Below are 19037 nucleotides of genomic sequence, written 5' to 3' on the forward strand. Positions count from 1 at the left end.
TCAGCAACACCTAAATGAGCTCTAATCTTGGGGCGAGATAGAATGCTCATCCTTGGACTTGAACCCAAAGTGTACACTTCAAGGTACGGGTGATCCACATTTACCTGCTTGATCGCTGCATATCCAATCCTGTCATGATATTACATTCTGCCCCCTGCGTTTAACCTTTTTAGTCAATAGGTGGCCTTAAATAGAGAAGGGACTAAAAAGAAGTCTGTTTACTTTGGAATAAAAACAACCCCCGGTGCAAGTGGTTCTAAAATTGTAGCTGTCTCTACTCTCTTCTTGCTCGCTCGCTTTCCAATTGCCAGTCTGTTATTACACGAGTCTTTTGTTAAGAATTTCAAAGTTGTTACACGAGTCGGCTGTCGAGATACGAATACGAGTCTTGAGACAAAACGAGTCTGTCAAAGCGTGTTTGTAACAGGTCATATTTACTGTCAGTTTCACATCAACCTAACAAAACGCCCTTATGTAGGATGGAGTAGAACAATTTGATGTTCAATAATACTTACCTATAATAAATGATAGCTGCCCCCATCCTTCTGAACTTTATCGGAGTCACTATCGACCTTCACCTATATCTGGTAGAATTAGCACATACGTATATTTTTTTTTTATTTCCTATATTTTTTGGACATTTTGGTAGCGAGTAAAAGAGAGTGAGAGAGAGGGAGTCTGTTCAATGATTCCTCCAGTGCAGATCGAACCCGTGGCTTACTTTGCTTGTTATGCAGTCGGCTAGCGTTGTTGTCGTCGTCGTCGGAAATGGGAGGGAAGGTCAAGGCGGTCATAAGTGGAGCGGTCATTGTTCACTGGACCAAGGTACGAACACCTCCCCCCTCCCCCTTTTTTTTTTCTCCCTCATCAAGTCAAATAACATGCATCAACAAAACCACTGAAAGTAAAGAAATGGGCCGAGGAGGAGGGGGGGGGGGGCGCTAATTACGTTGCGGGAATCTGGGTTGGTTCTAAGTGTCAACATTGTCAGTTTTTGTCTTTTGACCTATATCTCGGGAAAGGAGGTTAGAAGCCAATGTTTTGCAGACTTTCGTTCTCCCGCTTCCATTCGCAGCCCCCCCCCCCCCCCCAAAGGATACTCCTCCGTTAAAGGTCGAAACATTGTGGTATCTGTGATGTCTTCTGGATCTTGTCCCACACTAAAGCATTACTAAAACAATCAGCCAACACAAACATGTGAAGGATTGTCAGACTATTAATTCATGATTTCATTTGGTTTTAAAAAGGGTTACTCTTGCACCGTGATGGTGAAATAATGAGCACATTTAAAAGAAAGCACATTTGTGTGTGTGTGTGTGTGTGTGTGTATGTGTCGGCGCATGTGTGGACTGATGTTGATCTCAATCGCTTGAATTCTTTATCTAGAGCAACACTATTTTGAATGTTTACCGTTTGATCAGCGTCCTTCCCTGTAACACGAGAAAAATTTTGTTTGTTGATGTTTGGAGTCGGTAGCGGGTGTGTGTGTGTGTCACTGCCCTGTAGGAGTGCACTATTCGCGGCCTTGGGACATGACTTCGATTTTTTTTTCTTTGCCTCATAATACGAGGTTTATTTTTAGCTTCTTGCTCATTTCTGTGCCAGCGTTGCGTCACGCCTGGTAAGCGCTAGTCCTCGCTTCTAACTCTGTCAGGCTGACCCAATTAACTTAAAAGTACGTCAAAACTGGGTAGGCAGGCAGTTATCGAGTACACGGGGGATGTACATAGTTCGAATCAAAGGGTTGCTTCGTTTTTTTTTTTTTAGTTTACTGATAAAGAGACGGGCTTAATAAGAAACGAAACAATCTGGTTTGAGATGTGTTTCCAAGTTTTCGTGTAGTTCATATCTTCCTGGTCTGAGTCGTTGCAGGTGGTCAAGAGGTAAAGGGGCACCTGTTGTAACAATAGCATTGCACTGTGTGTGTGAGTGTGAAGACTTGAACAGTTCTAGTTAAAATATCAAACAAGGATTTATAAGTTTCCAAATATAATCCATCAAATTTGATTGCTAGTGACATATTTCGTATGGAAACCATCAACTAAAAAAAAAGACTACAATTAAATCTCCAACTTGCAGAGGTTTATAAATGAATATTCCCAGTTCGACTCCTGTCATTATGTCTCCGAGTCTTTCTTAACATTTTCTTGCTTTTTTTTTTTTTTTTGGTTAACTTACATCGCCGCCCCCCCCCCATTGCTCCATATCGCTTTCTCATTTTTATTTAAATAATGTAAACAAAATTAAATAAAAAGAGAATTGAAACTAAACAATGATATTAGTTTTAATTATGTAAACCATGGCGGTCAATCTTTCTATTCTCTTTTAACATTTCTTCCCCCCAACCTCCCTTCACTTAATTACACCTTTCCCTCCCCCCTCCCTTTTTTTTCCCTTTCCCTCTTGTTGGTTTTCTTTGTCCCGTGCCCTCTCTGTTAAGATGGTAGCCACAAACCTAATGTGTCTCTGAAAACAACTCTTAACATTCCTCAAGGGAACGTAATAGCTTAGTAACAGGTCAGAGGTCACGGAAACAACACGACCCTTTGACCATTTGACCACTCAGCCCTAGCCGGTCCGTAAGCTTATTTACGTAGCACTTGTTTACTGCGCGAGGCCCTTGGAGTGTTTGTCAAATGTGATGTCCCACAAGCCCATCTCTTAGCCTTGGACACAAGTCAACAGCAAAGTTAGTGCACCTTCCCTGTGCATTAGGCCTGCAGGGCATCACGCTTCTCAGTCTTGGTGGAGGGAGGGTGGGGGCATTGTCTTGCCCTCTACTTTATATCGTACTGGTTTGAAGTGTAAGTCCATTCAAAAGAACAACAAAACAGTCTAAATCATTGATCATTGCTGCTTTAGTTTGACACATTGAACAAACTGGTTAGAGGTAAACTACCTTTTATAAATATTGTAAACTACCTTTTATAAATATTGTAAGTTCTCCGTCCTACGAGAGCTGACATTATTAGTCCAAGGGCCTATGTTTTGACTTCCTGGGGCTTTGTACATAATGTATACATTGTTTTATGGACTTAGCTTTTTAACATGTCTCGATATGTCAGCGTCTGTTCTTATTGCAATTATGATGTCTCGAGCTCTGGACTTATCTGAAGACGTTGTACAACTTGTTCCAAAAGTTCTTTGCCAACACGAAGGCTATCTAGTCTAAGTGCAGCGTTGCATGTGATGTATGTTGAAAGAGAGTCCATGAAATAATGTAGGCCCCACTGACAAAACATAATATGTAGACTTGAAGTGTTAGTGCATCAGGGCCTTGTTGTTCACCTTGAAAACCGAAGCAATCAATGTGGTTATGACTAATGTGTTGTTGTTGTTTTTTTTTTGGGGTGTGGGGGGGGGGGGTGCTAGCTTATGAGTGAATAGCAGTAGGTATTAGATACCGCAGTGTGATAAAGTTAGATTACACCTGAGCTTTTAATCTTGTAAGCTGGCCTCAGGGTTCAATAGCTTTCTATCTCATCCCCCATCTGTGTGCATGTACTGTGCTCTGGACATGAAGCCCAAGTACAAGAGAAGTGTAAGGGCACGAAAAAAGGAGATACCTCGGTTGTCGTTGTCATGGCAACAGTAAAAAAAAAAGGGGGGGGGGCAGAACTGGTGCGTGAGGGGGTGGGGAAAGGGGGTGGGGATGTCTAAATGGTCGACTTAAAACTCACATAGCGTAACGAAAGGTGACATTGAGTGTACTGGTGACCTTACGGTGAGTGGGGGGATATAGGTCAAGTTACACATCTACACCTGGAAATACCTGCCATCTCAGCTGACATAAAGATGGTACTATGATTGTCATTGATACCAGTGGGTGAACTAGCAAGCGCTCCTAACATTGGTGCTTACGTTCCTGGAGTCTCATGTTACATCTTCCATCCAGACTGGTGTGGACAAGAAGCAATAAAGTGAAGAAATAACAAAACCATTAAAATTATTTTTTTTTGATCCACAAGCCTCCACTCATAGGGGACTGGCTCCCATTTAAATGTAGTTGCAGAGTTGAGCTTACTTGGACTCCTACATGATCCGTTGATTGGAATGCATCTCTATCTTATGAACTCACAAATGATCCAACTTGATCTGGATGTTTGTTTTAGATGAAAACACTTGAACTTTTTAGGTTCATCTCTCTCATGTTCTGTCTGCTAATTAATCAACTATTCCCAATCTTGTGAGCGACTCATCCTATGATGGTCTTGATAACATCTTATCCGATTTTTTTGATATAAAGTCCACAACTGAAGGTTAGGATGAACTGACTGACTATCAAGCAGTTGTTTACAGTCTCAACTTTGATGTGTCACGGCATATTGTCATGACGTTATCTGTTACAGAGATCTACTTCACTGATTGCCGCATGATGCTGGGGTACTGAGGAACAAGTGGACACGCACGTTTTTTTTTTTTGGTATTAAGTCACATTGTAGCCTACTTGACTTGACTTAATGACTCTGGACAAATGGAGATTTGACACCTGGAACCGTTGATGCCCGTAATGACCTCGACTTGTGTACCCGTGTGAAGTATTGTTCCATGTCTCTTCCAATGTTACTGTTACCCCCCCCCCCCCCCAAACACACAAGCCATTCTTAGTCTTAATTTCACAAATTCCCTTAACAGGAATTACATCGAGGCACAAATGAAAAAAAAAAAACAAGTAAAAAGTTTTAGCGCCCCCTGTAAGAGGAATAGCCGCTATCAGTTTTTTGTGGTCTGTCTGTCTATCCATCCTGTTTAGATAGCAGAAACTAGAAGTTATATTTTAGATCAAAGTTCTAATGCAACGGCTACTTTTTTTTTCTTTTCTCAAATCGAAAACTTTAATTTTTAAAATTAACCGTGTAAGCCGTTTTTTTTTTTCATAAAAAATACACTATTTGTACAACTATTCACTATTAGTAGTAAAAAAAAAAGGAGGGGGGGGGGGGGAGACTATTAGTAAGGGAGGGTAATATTGTGAAAAACATTTCTGAAAACCGTTTTGTTTTTTAACTAAAATAATGTTATAAAATATTAATATTACTAAATTATTTGTTTTCTGTAATACAAACTGCTTATATTTTAAACGTTTAATTTCGTTTTAAAAGAGAATGTATTTCTATGTATATTAGTTACATTCAATTTAAAACAATTACTAAGCAGTGTTTCATAGTGTAGAAGAGTGGTGCAAAACACACTGAATACGAAGTTTCTTCTTTGTGACCTTGATTGAGAGATAGGCCCTTTACAAGACCATCAGTTTTATAATCATTCAACAAACAAAGCTAGGTCAGGTGTACATTGAACCATATCTTCATTCGATACACATGAAATTTAATAATTTAATACCATTCTTCAATCTCTGTGGCCTGTGGTACGTTACAATAGTGTCGGCAACACTTTCGTCGCTATGTATTGGCAGAGATGCAGTTGTGGTCTTTGACAGTTTTGTAGTTCATAGCTTCTGATATTCATGCTGAAAATATTGAAACCTGCCTTTTTACTTTCCAAGTGGACCACTTCGGGGGCCCCATTCTGACTTCGTGTGGAAAATGTTTTTAAACTTCAAAAAAAAAAAAAATGTATCAAAAACAGAAATTCATCCACATGACATTTTGTGGACAATCATGGACTTGACTTTGAACAGAAGGTTTGCTTTCATTAGATATAAAGTAGCCTTTGCACCTTGAGCATGACTCAAGCGATGGTTTTGTCGGATTTTTCAATTTGAAGTGTAAGGATTCAAACTTAGAAAACGGACAGACACAGCACAAGACAATAGCCGCTGTTCCCTACTATGTCTCATATGAATATTGTATGCCTGCTTCCTGTAGTCTATTTATAAATATAGAAAATAAAATAATCATTAATGTTTGTGCAGTGTCCATACTGTATTTACAGTAATTTCAAATAAATGTACATAATACACTTTTTCATGAATTAATTATGAAATTTTAACTAACTTTTCATGACCAAATATGAAATTCTAATACATTTTTCATGAAATATGAAGTTGTGATGCACTTTTTATGACCTGGTTATGAAGTTCTTAGACACTTTTCATTGCTTAATTTTATTCGGTAAAACTAATTTCCCAGTGAAGATCTAACTAAATACTTAAAAACAACAACTTTGCTCTGATGACAGTTTAATAGTGCTTGAGGGCTTATCTAAAGCAAACAATTTCATCTTGTCTGTAATAGTCTAGGAAGTACTTAAGTGTTGGATGGGGAGATGCATGGTCGGACATTTCAGGATGCACTGACCTGTCCCTGAATCTCTGACCAGATGCTTTCCCTCCTTGTGGAGACATCTCGTGTCCATGTGAAGACATTAAACCGCGACCAGGCCTATGTCGATTTAATGTGAAACATCATGTCCATGAAACTTCTTGGAATAGTCTCCCGGGGTGTGGGGGTGTTGACGGGAGTAGGATGTCTACCATAAAAATGTCTGAGACTCTTGGTTAGTCGTGGCATTGTTACTGAAGGTCGCCCGGGTCTTTCTGTGGTGTATTTGCACACACTATACTACTAGGTTCGAACCCCCCGGTGTCTAAGCAGCATACATGAACTGCAGTCGTTAAGACTGATGTTAGTCTATGACATTAAGCACCCAGTGTATGTATTACAACATTTTATTTACACGTGTCAATTACACTGGTCCACAAAAATGATTGGACTATAGCGCACTGAGCATGCTATAAGCATGAAAGATACCCTAATCAAGTTCCATCCGAAATAAAGGTCAACCAAAATTATCAAACTAGAGGACTACTTTCGGATTGCACTAATGAACCAAATGGTTTGTCTTTTTTGACTAAGTTGAACTTTTGCGTCCTTAAAAATAATTACATGATTGATTCATATTAATTGATGCAATTTCACCCAGTATAAGCGAGGTTTAATCAAAATATTTGTGTTTATATTTAACTTGTTGTTAGCCTGGTTCACGTTTGACATTTCTGTTGCTGTCAATGGATTTAATTATTACCTTGAATTGAATTGAATTTTTTTTTTAAATCTCGTTGTAGATGACAGTGAACAAAGCAAAGGAGAAGGTGGCGTCGTCAAGACACGACCATTTGAAAAGCGATTTAACCGTTTGGAGTAGCTTTGTAAAATCTTCAGCTTATTGCTCGTCTTCACCAAGTCCAGGACTCCTTCAAGCGAGTTCTTTTGACACAATCTCACATGGTTCAGATGGCCTTGGTGATAAGTCATTCGCTAGTGGCACCCCTTGTCGGATATCTTCAGTTAGTGCCAGCACTCCATGTGCGCACGGCTCACAGCCTCATTTGAATAGCACCGCGTCATTACGCACAAACCCTAGTGACATGGATAGCAACAATGACATCATAGTAAGCCGATGCCAACGTGAAATATCTAAAACAGCGGATTACACAAATACTGATTTGGATATCGTTCTACGACTTTGTCCTAACACAGCGGATAACACAAATATCACTACATCACGAGCGTGCCCTGAAGCATTGGATAGCAACGCTTCGACTGGGCAGCTACAGAACCTCCCCAACATTGGATTTAATAACGACCTTCAGCAGAGGGAGCACTCGCGACCAGATAGTCCCGGGGATGTTCCCGGCTCTTCAGACAAAGGTTTGGACGAAATGCTGAACGAACTTCTCGCCAAGAGTTCTGCAGAGCTTTACGCAGAGCTGGAGCGTGTGGATCCCGAGGTTGCAAAACTACATCACCCAAACAACAAAAGAAAGATCGTCAGGTCAGTTGCTGGAGTTACTTTATGAACGTTTTAGTTACCACCAAACTACGGGATAGAATATTTAAACAAATGTGTTTCTTTATGCTTTAAAATGTGTTCATTTTTAATTTAATTTCCATTCATGGAAACCTTTGATTTTTAAAACGTATATTAAACATGTTTTAGAAAAACTTTCGATTAGACTTAAGCAAATTAGAAGGACAAGATGGGATCATGTTTTTTTTTTTTTGTTGTTGTTTTTTAAATCTGATCTATAAAGGGAGCACTTTGATAGAGCTAATTTTTCTCAAACTGTTTTTAAAGGGCACTTCAAGTGTACCTTCAGACTGGTCAGCCAATGTCTTCCATCTTGAGGGAGCAGCATCAAGGGCAAGACCATCTTAAAAGTGGACCTTTGCGTTGTCCGAACCCCTGTATACTGTGGATAAAATGTGACAGTGCAGGTACTGGGACTTAACTTTGTTATCTTAGCAGTAGCAGTGGCAACGCTGCATTGGCATAGCTTGGAGCTCATAGCTTGGGTCTCCCACCCTCTTAGGCACGCGACCTATTGGCGCCGCCGTTTTTTTGGCGATGTGTTTTGGCGCTAGAGGTTTAAACAAAAATTCAGATGACACATAAAAATAATAACTCTTAATATCTAATCCTGCACAAACTAAAATTTTTGAAAATAACAAACTTTAACACGTAAACGTGCCTAAATGCCAAGCCACATGAATTAATTATTATTATTATAGCTTTTATATAGTGCTACTTTTTCATGCTTATAGCAGGCTCAGAGCGCTTTGGTCCAATCTCATTTGTGGACCGGTGGGGGGGGGGGGGGGGGGGGGGGGGGAGGGGGTATCTAGGAGTTGGTTTTCCGTGCTGCCTTTAGGCGCTCAGTAAACACAACTCTGCCCGAGTCGGGTGTCGAACCTCGAGCCCCCTTCTAGGTAGCCTAGCCAAGCCAAGTTCAAGCGCACTTGGCCTCTCGGCTTCCCCTTAATGCACACTACCAGAGCCCATGCAAAAGTGACACAACAATACTGTTTTTTTTTTCTTTACCAATAATTAATTGACGAATTCGTTAATGCTTTAATTGTTTCATGTTTTGTTGGGTAAAAAGAAATAATAATTGTTTAAAATTTCAACTTGATCCGAGAATAGGTGTGGGAGAAGAAATGTGTACAATTATCTAAGGGGACCAAATCCTGCATATTTAATCATCTGTGAATACTGAAGGAATAATTTCCCTTTTTGGTCTCAAACAAAAATAATTTATTACCCGTAATTAATTGATCAATTGGTTCATTTTTTTTATTCATGTCTTGTCTATGCCATTGAATAATAGTGCAAAGTTTCAACTTGATCGGAGAATGGGTGTGGTGGAAATAACGCGTACAAAACTTTTTAAAAATTTAACCAGAGACTGAGTTGATAGAAGCTTTGTAATATGCATTATTCTTTTAAAAGGCAAATTTAAATTGGCATGTCTCTAAGGAGTCTAAAACATATAGTGTCAAATTCGTATCGCCCAAAAACAAAAACAGAAGGAAAAAATACACACACACACACAACAACAAAACACGGCGCCAAAACGTCCTGCTTCGCCACCTCTTCCCCCCTGTAGCTCTCTTCCGAGAATCTGAAAGGGATCCAATGTCACACAGTTAAGGAACAGGTCACGTTGATAGCTCAAAATATCTATTGTAAGGTAGATTCCACTCCGGCTAAATTAGATCTTACTCTGGTTAAATTAGATCCCACTTTAGGTAAAATTAGATCCCACTGTGTAAAATTAGATCCCACTCTGTGTTAAATTAGATCCCACTCTGGGTAAATTAGATCTCACTTTAGGTAAAATTAGATTCCACTCTGTGTAAAATTAGATCCCACTCTGGTAAAATTGGTGGGAAGCGTGGTCGAGAGGCTAAGTGCGCTTGAACTTGGCTTGTCTTGGCTACCTAGAAGGGGGCTCGAGGCTCGATACCCGACTCGGGCAGAGTTGCGTTTACTGAGCGCCTAAAGGCAGCACGGAAAACCAACTCCTAGATACCCCCTCCTCCCCCCCCCCCCCCACACACAAATGAGATTGGACCAAAGCGCTCTGAGAATGCTATAAGCATGAAAGAAGCGCTATATAAAAGCTAAAATAATTTAAAAAAAATTAGATCCCACTCTGTGTAAAATTAGATCCCACTCTGGTAAAATTAGATCCCACTCTGTGTAAAATTAGATCCCACTCTGTGTAAAATTAGATCCCACTCTGGTAAAATTAGATCCCATTCTGGTGAACACAATGAAAAGATCAGCTCTGCTTATGTCTAGAACTATTATCATGGTGTGGACACTGCCCAGTCACCTACGGGACTATTGACACCTAGCTCTAGCTGTTGGCTGTTAAAAACAACTAAAGGTTGCACTGAAAAAAAAAAAACACCACCCAACCGAGTCGCATTGTTTAAGAAGAACTTTGGCAGCTTCTTGCAAACATGTTTTCCTACGGTACTGAAAGTGCTTGCAGTTTCTCAGAAATGACTATTGAACTTCTTGTCTCTTCCTATTGGCTGAGAATATGATGACCTTTTTCTATTAAGTGAATACACAACTCAAATCACGACCATACAGTTGTAATACCATCTTCAGAAAGTCACTTATCAATGTACTGTTTTGTGTGTGCACTTTAGTCCAAGTCGCAATGCAAACATCGGCACTTTGAAGTCTGCAAACCTCTTTAGTTGTGAGCCAGGCGACGATGGAAACTAGTGGAATCCGGTTTATTCTTTAGACTCCACGGTGCAAGGAAGTTGTTTATTAAGGGCTAGGGTCACCTTAAGGAAGACTGGAATTTTCACAAAATCTGCTTTTGATTTGTTGTTAAAAAAGCTTGGACGTAAATGAATTTTGAGGGATTGGCTTACTTTTTGGTGTCAATTGAAATTGCGTAGTGAAACTTCCATCAAGCAGTCCTTCACACAATGTGAGCATAATAAGTTCCTAGATCTATATAATTCAAATTTAAAAAAAAATGTAGTGCTTTGGTCCCGCTGTTAAATTCACATTGAATTCTTTGTTCTCTAGACTATATTTAGACACTTCTGGAGTTCAGTGCACTGATGGATCGGTGATAAGAGGAACATAAAGTGTTGTGTGTGTGTGCGCCAATACTTGGGGGGATTATCCCACCTACAAAATGTTACATTGTTTAGACACGTCAATTCCTCCGTCGCGTCTTTGTTGCAAAGTATGTATATATGTGTGTGCATCTAACGACTTTTAGGTCGCATGTTAACCTCTGGGTGTCACAAAGACGGTAGAATGTATTGTTAGGATTGTTGGTTCATTCATGGCGTGGTTCCAGACCATTAGTTTGCGAGGGAAGATTGTAACGGTTCCTTGTGACTGTGTTTACAACTGGCCATGTCTAGCGCGTGACAAACAACGCCGGTTTTATGTAGGTCTAGTTTCATGTCTAACTGGGAAAAGGTTTGGGGGACATGTTTGTGTTGTTTGTTTCATATTAAGCTACGTTCTACCTGGGGACTTGACTATGTTACTTTCTGACTTGACTAATCTTACATATTAGACACTAACTCAGCGGCCCGTTACGCCTAGATGTTTTTTTTTCGGCCTTGAAAATGAGCGTGAGATGAGAGTTTCTGGGAAGAATCACCGTACAAGATGCAAACTGAGTCTAATGATCATTTATTGACACGGGGCCTATCCATATATTAAGACATGGTTAGAGTGTAGGCCCCCCTATGTACTATGTCTGAATAGGTTTGACGTGGCTGGTTTTTTTGTTAAGTGACTGAACTCATTGAAAGTCCAGTGGTTTAAAATCGTCCCATTTCCGGCCCACACGCAGGGACCTGGACGCTTATCTTACCATGACCCGAAGGTCAACACTTGACCATTATCCATCATTTTTTTTGATGGTCAGATACGTTAGGTCTGTGGGAGAAAAAAAAGGGGGGGGGGACTTAAAAGAGGGAGCTGAATGGTTACGGGCGTTCTTGCGATAGACCCCTTGATTTGCTGTGATTGGGTCGTATGTACTGGACCCGTCATTCTGATCATAGCCAGCTCCGTTAAGACATAGAATGACATTGACTACTATCTCCTCCACTCTACACGAGTATAACACATTAGTAGCCCGTTCTTCTTACTCGTATCCGTTCTCAACTTTTGAAACTGTAATACCGGTTCTTAAAAGCCATGTAGATTTTAGCCCTATGCGGTTGATCTACTCTAGACAGTCTGTGGGAACTTGTATGCGCTTTTCACAAGTTATATATTGTTATCTAAACTGTTCCATATTTGAAAGTAAACATGTGAAGGCTTGTGTAACACTAGAGCCTTTTTTTTTTTAAAAAAACCAATATTGATTTGACTAAGTGCACAGGGGAAATTTTAAAACGGCCTATTCGCTCTCTTAAGTTCTAAATAAACATACACTTGCTTGATGAACTGGTCTATAAGGTACCTAGTGAAGCCAGCCAACTTTCGCTTTGACTGCACAAGCGACAGCAGTTTAGTCAACAGTCATCTTATGCACCATGTCAACGCTAAGCATACTTGCATTGACTAGTAGGTTGGTTGGGTTGACTTATTTGAAGTTATCTCTCTCATACCTTGGTAAAAAAAAAAGTCTCACAAAGAATGAAAAAAAAATAATAAGGAATATTGAAAAGCTTAAACCAGTAACATCTTTTATTCATCATAAATATCGTTTATTCACTATACATAACATTTCGATGTCTAATCCCATACCTTTCAAACTTCAAAGCAAAATCATTGCATTGCTCTACTACAGCACATGCTTTTGTGAACTAGTCAAATGTGTTGGGAAGAGTTTCTCGTGCAGAGCGTACATGATAGGCAACATGACGTTCCGACTCGTCTGACAGACTGGTTAAGTGGCTAGTTTAGTGTCTCCCCAAGATGAATGTGCTTTAGTATCACTGTTGGTAGACATGGCGCAGACACATCTTCTAGGATTAAGGACGCGGGATTAGGGGCTACACCGAAGCAGGACGAAGATGACGGTTATGTCGGATGTTGTGACCTTCACCCCGAAACCTTTTGCGCTGGAGAGTGCAACCATTTATCATCTCTTCTCCCTCCGCCCCCCCCTTTTCCACCTAGCTCTGGTCACTCCCCACAGTCCTATCCACTTATCCTCTCCACCGACACCACCCCTCCACGCACTAAAGTCACGCGGTATGGAGGGGAGACTGTTCATCTTGACCAGTTTGGCAAACACGAGTTATCCTCGCTTGGTTGGTAGGCTGTGAACTTAGGAGTGGGGGAAGCAGGGAGAGCCACTGACCCAAGGTCATCTTGACGTAACACGGCCGCTGACTACCCTTTTTTTTCCTTCCTTCAAATGTCACAAACGCTTTTCAAGATGTGTTTGTAATGAGTTTCTAATGGGGCGTGTTTTTCTCTCTCCTCTTGCCCTTTGACCCCCACACAAAGAGGTGTCCAGCAGTTCTATAGTAAACGGACCATCAAGTGTTGTCCAGTTGCCAATGGCCACCGTAATATAAAAAAAAAGCCAAGCCAATCAGTGGCCAGACATGTTAGAATGGAGGTGTTATGTCCCCTACCCCAGTGAGTCCATTCTCGAGGTGTGAACATTAGCACCCCTCCTCACCCTCCTGATGACTGTAAGGAGACGACCTGTGGTTAATATGACGTCACACTGGCTCCATTATTTTTTTCTTTCGGAATAGCTTTGGTTGAAAGTAATAGAAATGACACTTGAGTAGACAGGACATTAAATGGACCAACATGCTGTGGGAAGATAATTTATTTGGGGGAGGGGGTGGGGTGGATCTTATCTCCCTTAGCCACATAGTCCTATCACTGAGAGGGGACACTACTGCAGCAATGTCTTGTGAATCGAGTTCCTTGATTCAGGTTTTACTTTTATCTTAACTTATCTTACAGACGTTACTTCAAAAAAAAAAAAAAAAGAAGATGATCACGTCATACGCGTCATGCATTTAGTCATGCATATTAGCCAATGACCTAAACTCCGCCAAGTCACTGGTTTTCCTGGCTAGCTCAGGCAACCCATTCCATGCTCTAATAGCGCTAGGGAAGAAGGAGCATTTGTAATAATTTGTCCTAGCGACACCTAGCATATGGAAAGAGGGATATAATTTAAAAAAATAATATTTGATGATCGTAAATGATTATCATCTGTAAAAGTCTAGATGTTACTTGTCTCAAATTAGTGCTTTAAGCATCCCATTGCATTTCTTGCCCAACGTACTCAGGTTGGTAACTCTTGAAACTCCCATTGACCGTCATGGAAGCTCGAATAATCCCACGAAGATTTGAACTTTTTACCTCCGTGCGGATGTATAAGTAGTATTACTGCGTGTGTACTCTGCATGTCTTGAAAACCTACAGTTCTAGTCCTATTACTTAGTGCGTGTGTATTCTGTCTGTGTACGTTTTAAGTAGTGCTATATTAAACAAAATATTTCCTTGTTACTGAAACAAGTATTAAAGAACACCTGATTTAAATAGAGCAGTTAGTGGACAACAGCATTTGGTTATGTTGGTCATCATGGTACATTTCTCTTTGCCCACAGTGCTGGACCAAAGGCTGGACAGCAGAGTGGATGACATGTTGGAACGAGGTCTGATCTCCGAGCTGGACACTTTCTATCACAAGATCCAGACGATGGAGTCCCAGCACGCTAGTAGGTACACTCCATCTTTCTATCTAATGCTACCAATAATAGTGAAAAGTTTATATAGAGAATGTTGGCTAGAGTCCTCTGGACACGATCGTCGACGTTTGTGGTCTGGGTGCATATGTTACAAGAGTTGGGGATTTTTTATGAATCAATCTGGGTAGAGGGTACAGGGTGCAGCTAGTGGATGAAATTTACTGTCGGACTTATTTCACTAAATATTAAGTCATATTTAATTAGGTCCTGTGGCTCACACTACGGGGTTTGAACTCCAGACCATCATGCTAGGAGAGTTGTTCATGTGAAATGAACGTTTTTTTTTCCTATGGGCTTCTTTTGGTCGCACGTGCAGGGAAAGGGGAGGAGTTAGGAAGTAACTGATATCTTCTAAACCTGACCAGCTCCTACCTGCACCCTCGCGGCCGGTCGTGAGACGTGACTGTATGGACTGAGGTGTGAAAGGCGTGTTAGTTTGATTTTGTTTGGTGAGTGGGACTGTTGTGCTCACGGCCACAGCTGCGGAGAGTTTGTGGGACACTGGTAGACTGTCTGTTTCTTGCTAGTGTGTATCCACACGACAAAAGTCTACCATCTTACTAGGTAGCAATGCCAGCACACAGCCTCCTGTTTGAAGTTGAGCGTATTTTATACAACTTCTGAGTATTGTTATAGAACTGTTCCAATTAAATATAATTCTTTATAGAATATTACAAACTAAACCAAAGAACGAAATTATGTAATTACTGACTATTGGAAAGTACGAGTATTAATTGAATTATCTCTTTAGATGACTTTATCAATGGATAATTATACGGAGTTACTTACCTTGCTTTTATGAGGTCAAGAGGTTTTTAGATGAATTTCATATATTGAAGAAAATTACCTTCACCTGCCCCTGAGTCTGTTGGACGGTTGGGGCACCACACAAGATCTGTCGACCGACTTTCTCCATAAGTTGAAGAAAATCACTTAGAATAAAACATACTAAAATTGTGCATAGACAGACTAATATTTGGTAGACGATCTCCAATACAACCATTGAGAGCAATATGTTTCCTTATTACGACTGTCTTAAGCGCTTACCAGAATAAGATAATCTCGGCTTATGTTGTAGAAATGCCGGGGGGAAACATTTTGTTGGTGCAACGTAATAATTGCTAGGACAGAATCTATTGCGACAGACCTTTCGAATATCGAGCGATTTTGATGCTATGTAATCATCTTCAAGTCAAACTTCTCATCTACCCCCCTCTCCCCCCCCCCAACCTTTCCCCAGACTCTCCCATCTTTGTGAGACTTCTCTTCTGACCACCTTTGTGTGGTGGGGGATGTCCAGGTGGTATTGATTGTACACAAGACTTTTGTAAGAGTAGAGCACCCCCCTCCTATCCAAACCATAATATCCAGGATTTATGACTCATATTTGAGATGTCTAGGTCTGTATGTGATCTAGAGAAAGTCGTTGTCTATCACAATTTTACTTTCAGATTACTGTTTTCTCTGTCTAAACATTAAAGACTGTCTCGTACTGAGTAAACAAAAATAATAAAAGCGCTTCTAATATATTGTGTTTGTAGTGAAACGAAACTTGATTGAAGGACTTTCTGGCGAGTGGAAAGTTGAAATGTAAGTTTTGTACTGCACACATGCGTGGGTATGGGACACGAAGTCTGTCCAACCTTTGGAAGGATTCCGAGCAAGTCAAAAGCTTCAAACATGGATGTTTAACTACAGAACATTACTGCAAGGGATTGAGGATACTGCCGGGACTGATTGAGGATACTACGGAAACTGATTGAGGATACTACCGAAACTGATTGAGGATACTGCCGGGACTGATTGAGGATACTGCCGGGACTGATTGAGGATACTGCCGAAACTGATTGAGGATACTACCGGGACTGATTGAGGATACTGCCGTGACTGATTGAGGATACTACCGGGACTGATTGAGGATACTACCGGGACTGATTGAGGATACTACCGGGACTGATTGATACTACCGGCACTGATTGAGGATACTACCGGGACTGATAACTTGTACAGAACAATTTAATATGGGACTTTTAACATTTCTACTTGACTGTAGATACTGGAGAGTGTATTAGATCACACTAGACATGAAGATAGTTGCCTAACTATTCTTCAGATCCTAGTATCTGTCTAAGCAATGTGATTCGTGTCTAAGAGGTCTCGATATCAGTGCGATCATTTCACCCACCCCACCCCCTTTTTGTTTTACTTTTACCTTGTTATTCCATGTGTGTGTGTGTGTGTGTGACTGATCTTTTATTTCCTAACACACACGTACTTGGCCAAAGAGCCCATAAAAGAACTCCAACAGCTTCTTGACCCAGTGGGAGATAATCGGAGATCTATTTAGGCCAGATAATATTGATTGCAGTCTTCGGTATATAATGTAAGGTTCTCCTCTCTCTCCCCCCCCCCCCCCCCACTTTTTTTCGTAAAGTCGTTTTTATCTATTTGTTTAATCTGAGAGATAATGTTGTTTGTGAGAGACTGTAATGACTTAGAAACTAAAGGTTAACATCTTGTGATAACACACGCACGCACACACACTCACAGATTGACTAATGCCCCCCCCCCCACACACACACAGGTACGCACTAGTCTAGTGAGTCATGCTAGGCTTATAGATCAAACTGAATCAATAGTACAATTAGATATTATCCTTCATTAAGAACCGGTACAGCATGTTGGTTGTGGCTATAAGTCGTGCAAATAATGTCTAAGAACAAGTGATCTTTGTGTCCGTATAGTCACAGTATAGTGGAATGTTCATTGAGTCAGAAACACCAAGTCTTGGTTCTTGTACTGCATGGGATGTTTAAAAAGAGTTTCACTAAAAGTTACAGTCTCACCAAACGTGACAGTCTCACAAAGAGTCTCACATTCTGAGGAAAGGACGTATGCATTCAAAACTCAGTGGTGGCCTGGTCGCGGGGCATACTCGCCAGAATGCCGTCACGATGGTCCCGGGTTCCGAATCATGCCCGCAGACAATCCTCCTTCAGAAAAAACAACGCTTGACCCTCAATCAAGGGGGCTCGAGTTCGAACCCTGACTTGTGTTAGCTGGGCGACGGCAGCACGGAAACCATCTTCAATATACCTCCTCCTCTCTTGTGGATGTGGGTTTTTGACTTGTAGCACCAAACTGCTGGTAGACAACTAAACCGTTGTAGGCGTATTAGATTTTAACGTATAAAACTTGAAATAACTTGAATAACTTTGCGAACTAGACTAAATGTAAACTTTTATTACAATATAGACAAATTCGACTTGAGGTGAACTGATGCTAACTAATATTGAAACAAATTTCACTGTAAAAACACGTCTTTTCTCTTTGGCATCCTGAAGTCGTCTGGCGTACTCAACACAGCTTACGAAAGTGCCGCTTATCTGGCATCATTCTACAAGACTAACCTTAAATTAATGCTCCCTCTCTCTCTCTCCAACTAGCAATAAACACTCCCTTTCTAAATCATCCCCTTGGAAACACACACACACATTATAACAACACATAGTCCATAACAGCCCTACACGTCATCAATAGATAATGATGCACTGAACATGCTATAAGCCTGAACGGTGCGCTATAACAAAAAAAAGTTGATGGGTAGAGTTTCTCTGGATCTGGTGAGGAAACCAATGAGTCCTGTAGAAACTCACAGGTAATCTTGACTCTTGTAAGGTGACATATTGAGTTGACCATTAAGTCCAGTTAAGACCACTCATAAAATAACAGCGGTAGAAACACTCCACTAGGCTCGATACTTCCAAGCCCATGTGACCAAAGGCTAATTTTCCTGACCTGGTTATCACCGACGTAAAAGGATAAGACGTGGATCTGTATAATCCACCGAGACGTGAGTGGATCAGATGGAAGTGCATCTCGCGGTCTCCCCCACCCTAGTGTCCACTTCACGACCGATCAGTCAGTGAGAAACAAGTTTGGACGAGATTTTATCGTCTTCTCACCGCATTTTTTATCCTATCACGTGACACACACAGGATGATCTCCAAGTTATCAGCTTGACAGAATTTCATTGAGAGAATCAAGAGCTATTTGGTGTGGTTGGGGAAAGGGGGGGGGGGTCCACAATCAGTTAGTGCACTTTGTTGGTGATTGAACCAAGTCCGAGATTTTGTTCCGCCGTATGGGGAAGGATTATGGCAAACTATTTCTAAGGAAATGGGTGGAAGCTGGTGTTGAAGCTGGTGTCGACTACAACTTTTCACTAACAACTATCAAACACTTGGGAAATGTAAGCGACATGATGCAGGGGAAACAACTGTCCATGAAAACGTTTTTAAAAAGTTTATCCAGTTACCCCGCTTTAAAAGAAAAAAAGCCATTCAAGTTAAAAACTTTTTTTTTCAATGTCTGAGACCTCTGATTGATTGAATGATCAATAAATACATTGGATAGAAAACAGTCAACAACTAGAAACAAATATTTGTCTCATTTTCTCACATTTAGGAAGCAAAATTGATAAAACTATTCTAAAATAACAATCCTAATTTAATGTTGAGTTTAATTACCATACGTTCATGCACTGCTATATTGTGGTTTTTACCATTA

General features: G+C 40.6%; 1 protein-coding gene across 1 annotated transcript in view; it reads left to right on the forward strand.

Annotated features, from left to right (window-relative positions):
- The window catches only part of LOC106058753 (tRNA dimethylallyltransferase-like), a 61587-nt gene that overhangs the window by 36418 nt on the left and 6132 nt on the right, over positions 1 to 19037 (forward strand). The window contains exons 4-6 of the mRNA XM_056030068.1: positions 7028 to 7737; positions 8041 to 8180; positions 14328 to 14442. Coding sequence (XP_055886043.1) covers positions 7028 to 7737; positions 8041 to 8180; positions 14328 to 14442 — 965 coding nt within the window. The remainder of the gene's footprint in view (positions 1 to 7027; positions 7738 to 8040; positions 8181 to 14327; positions 14443 to 19037) is intronic.

Source organism: Biomphalaria glabrata, chromosome 5 (genome assembly GCF_947242115.1).
Source record: "Biomphalaria glabrata chromosome 5, xgBioGlab47.1, whole genome shotgun sequence".
NCBI classification, from domain to species: domain Eukaryota; kingdom Metazoa; phylum Mollusca; class Gastropoda; family Planorbidae; genus Biomphalaria; species Biomphalaria glabrata.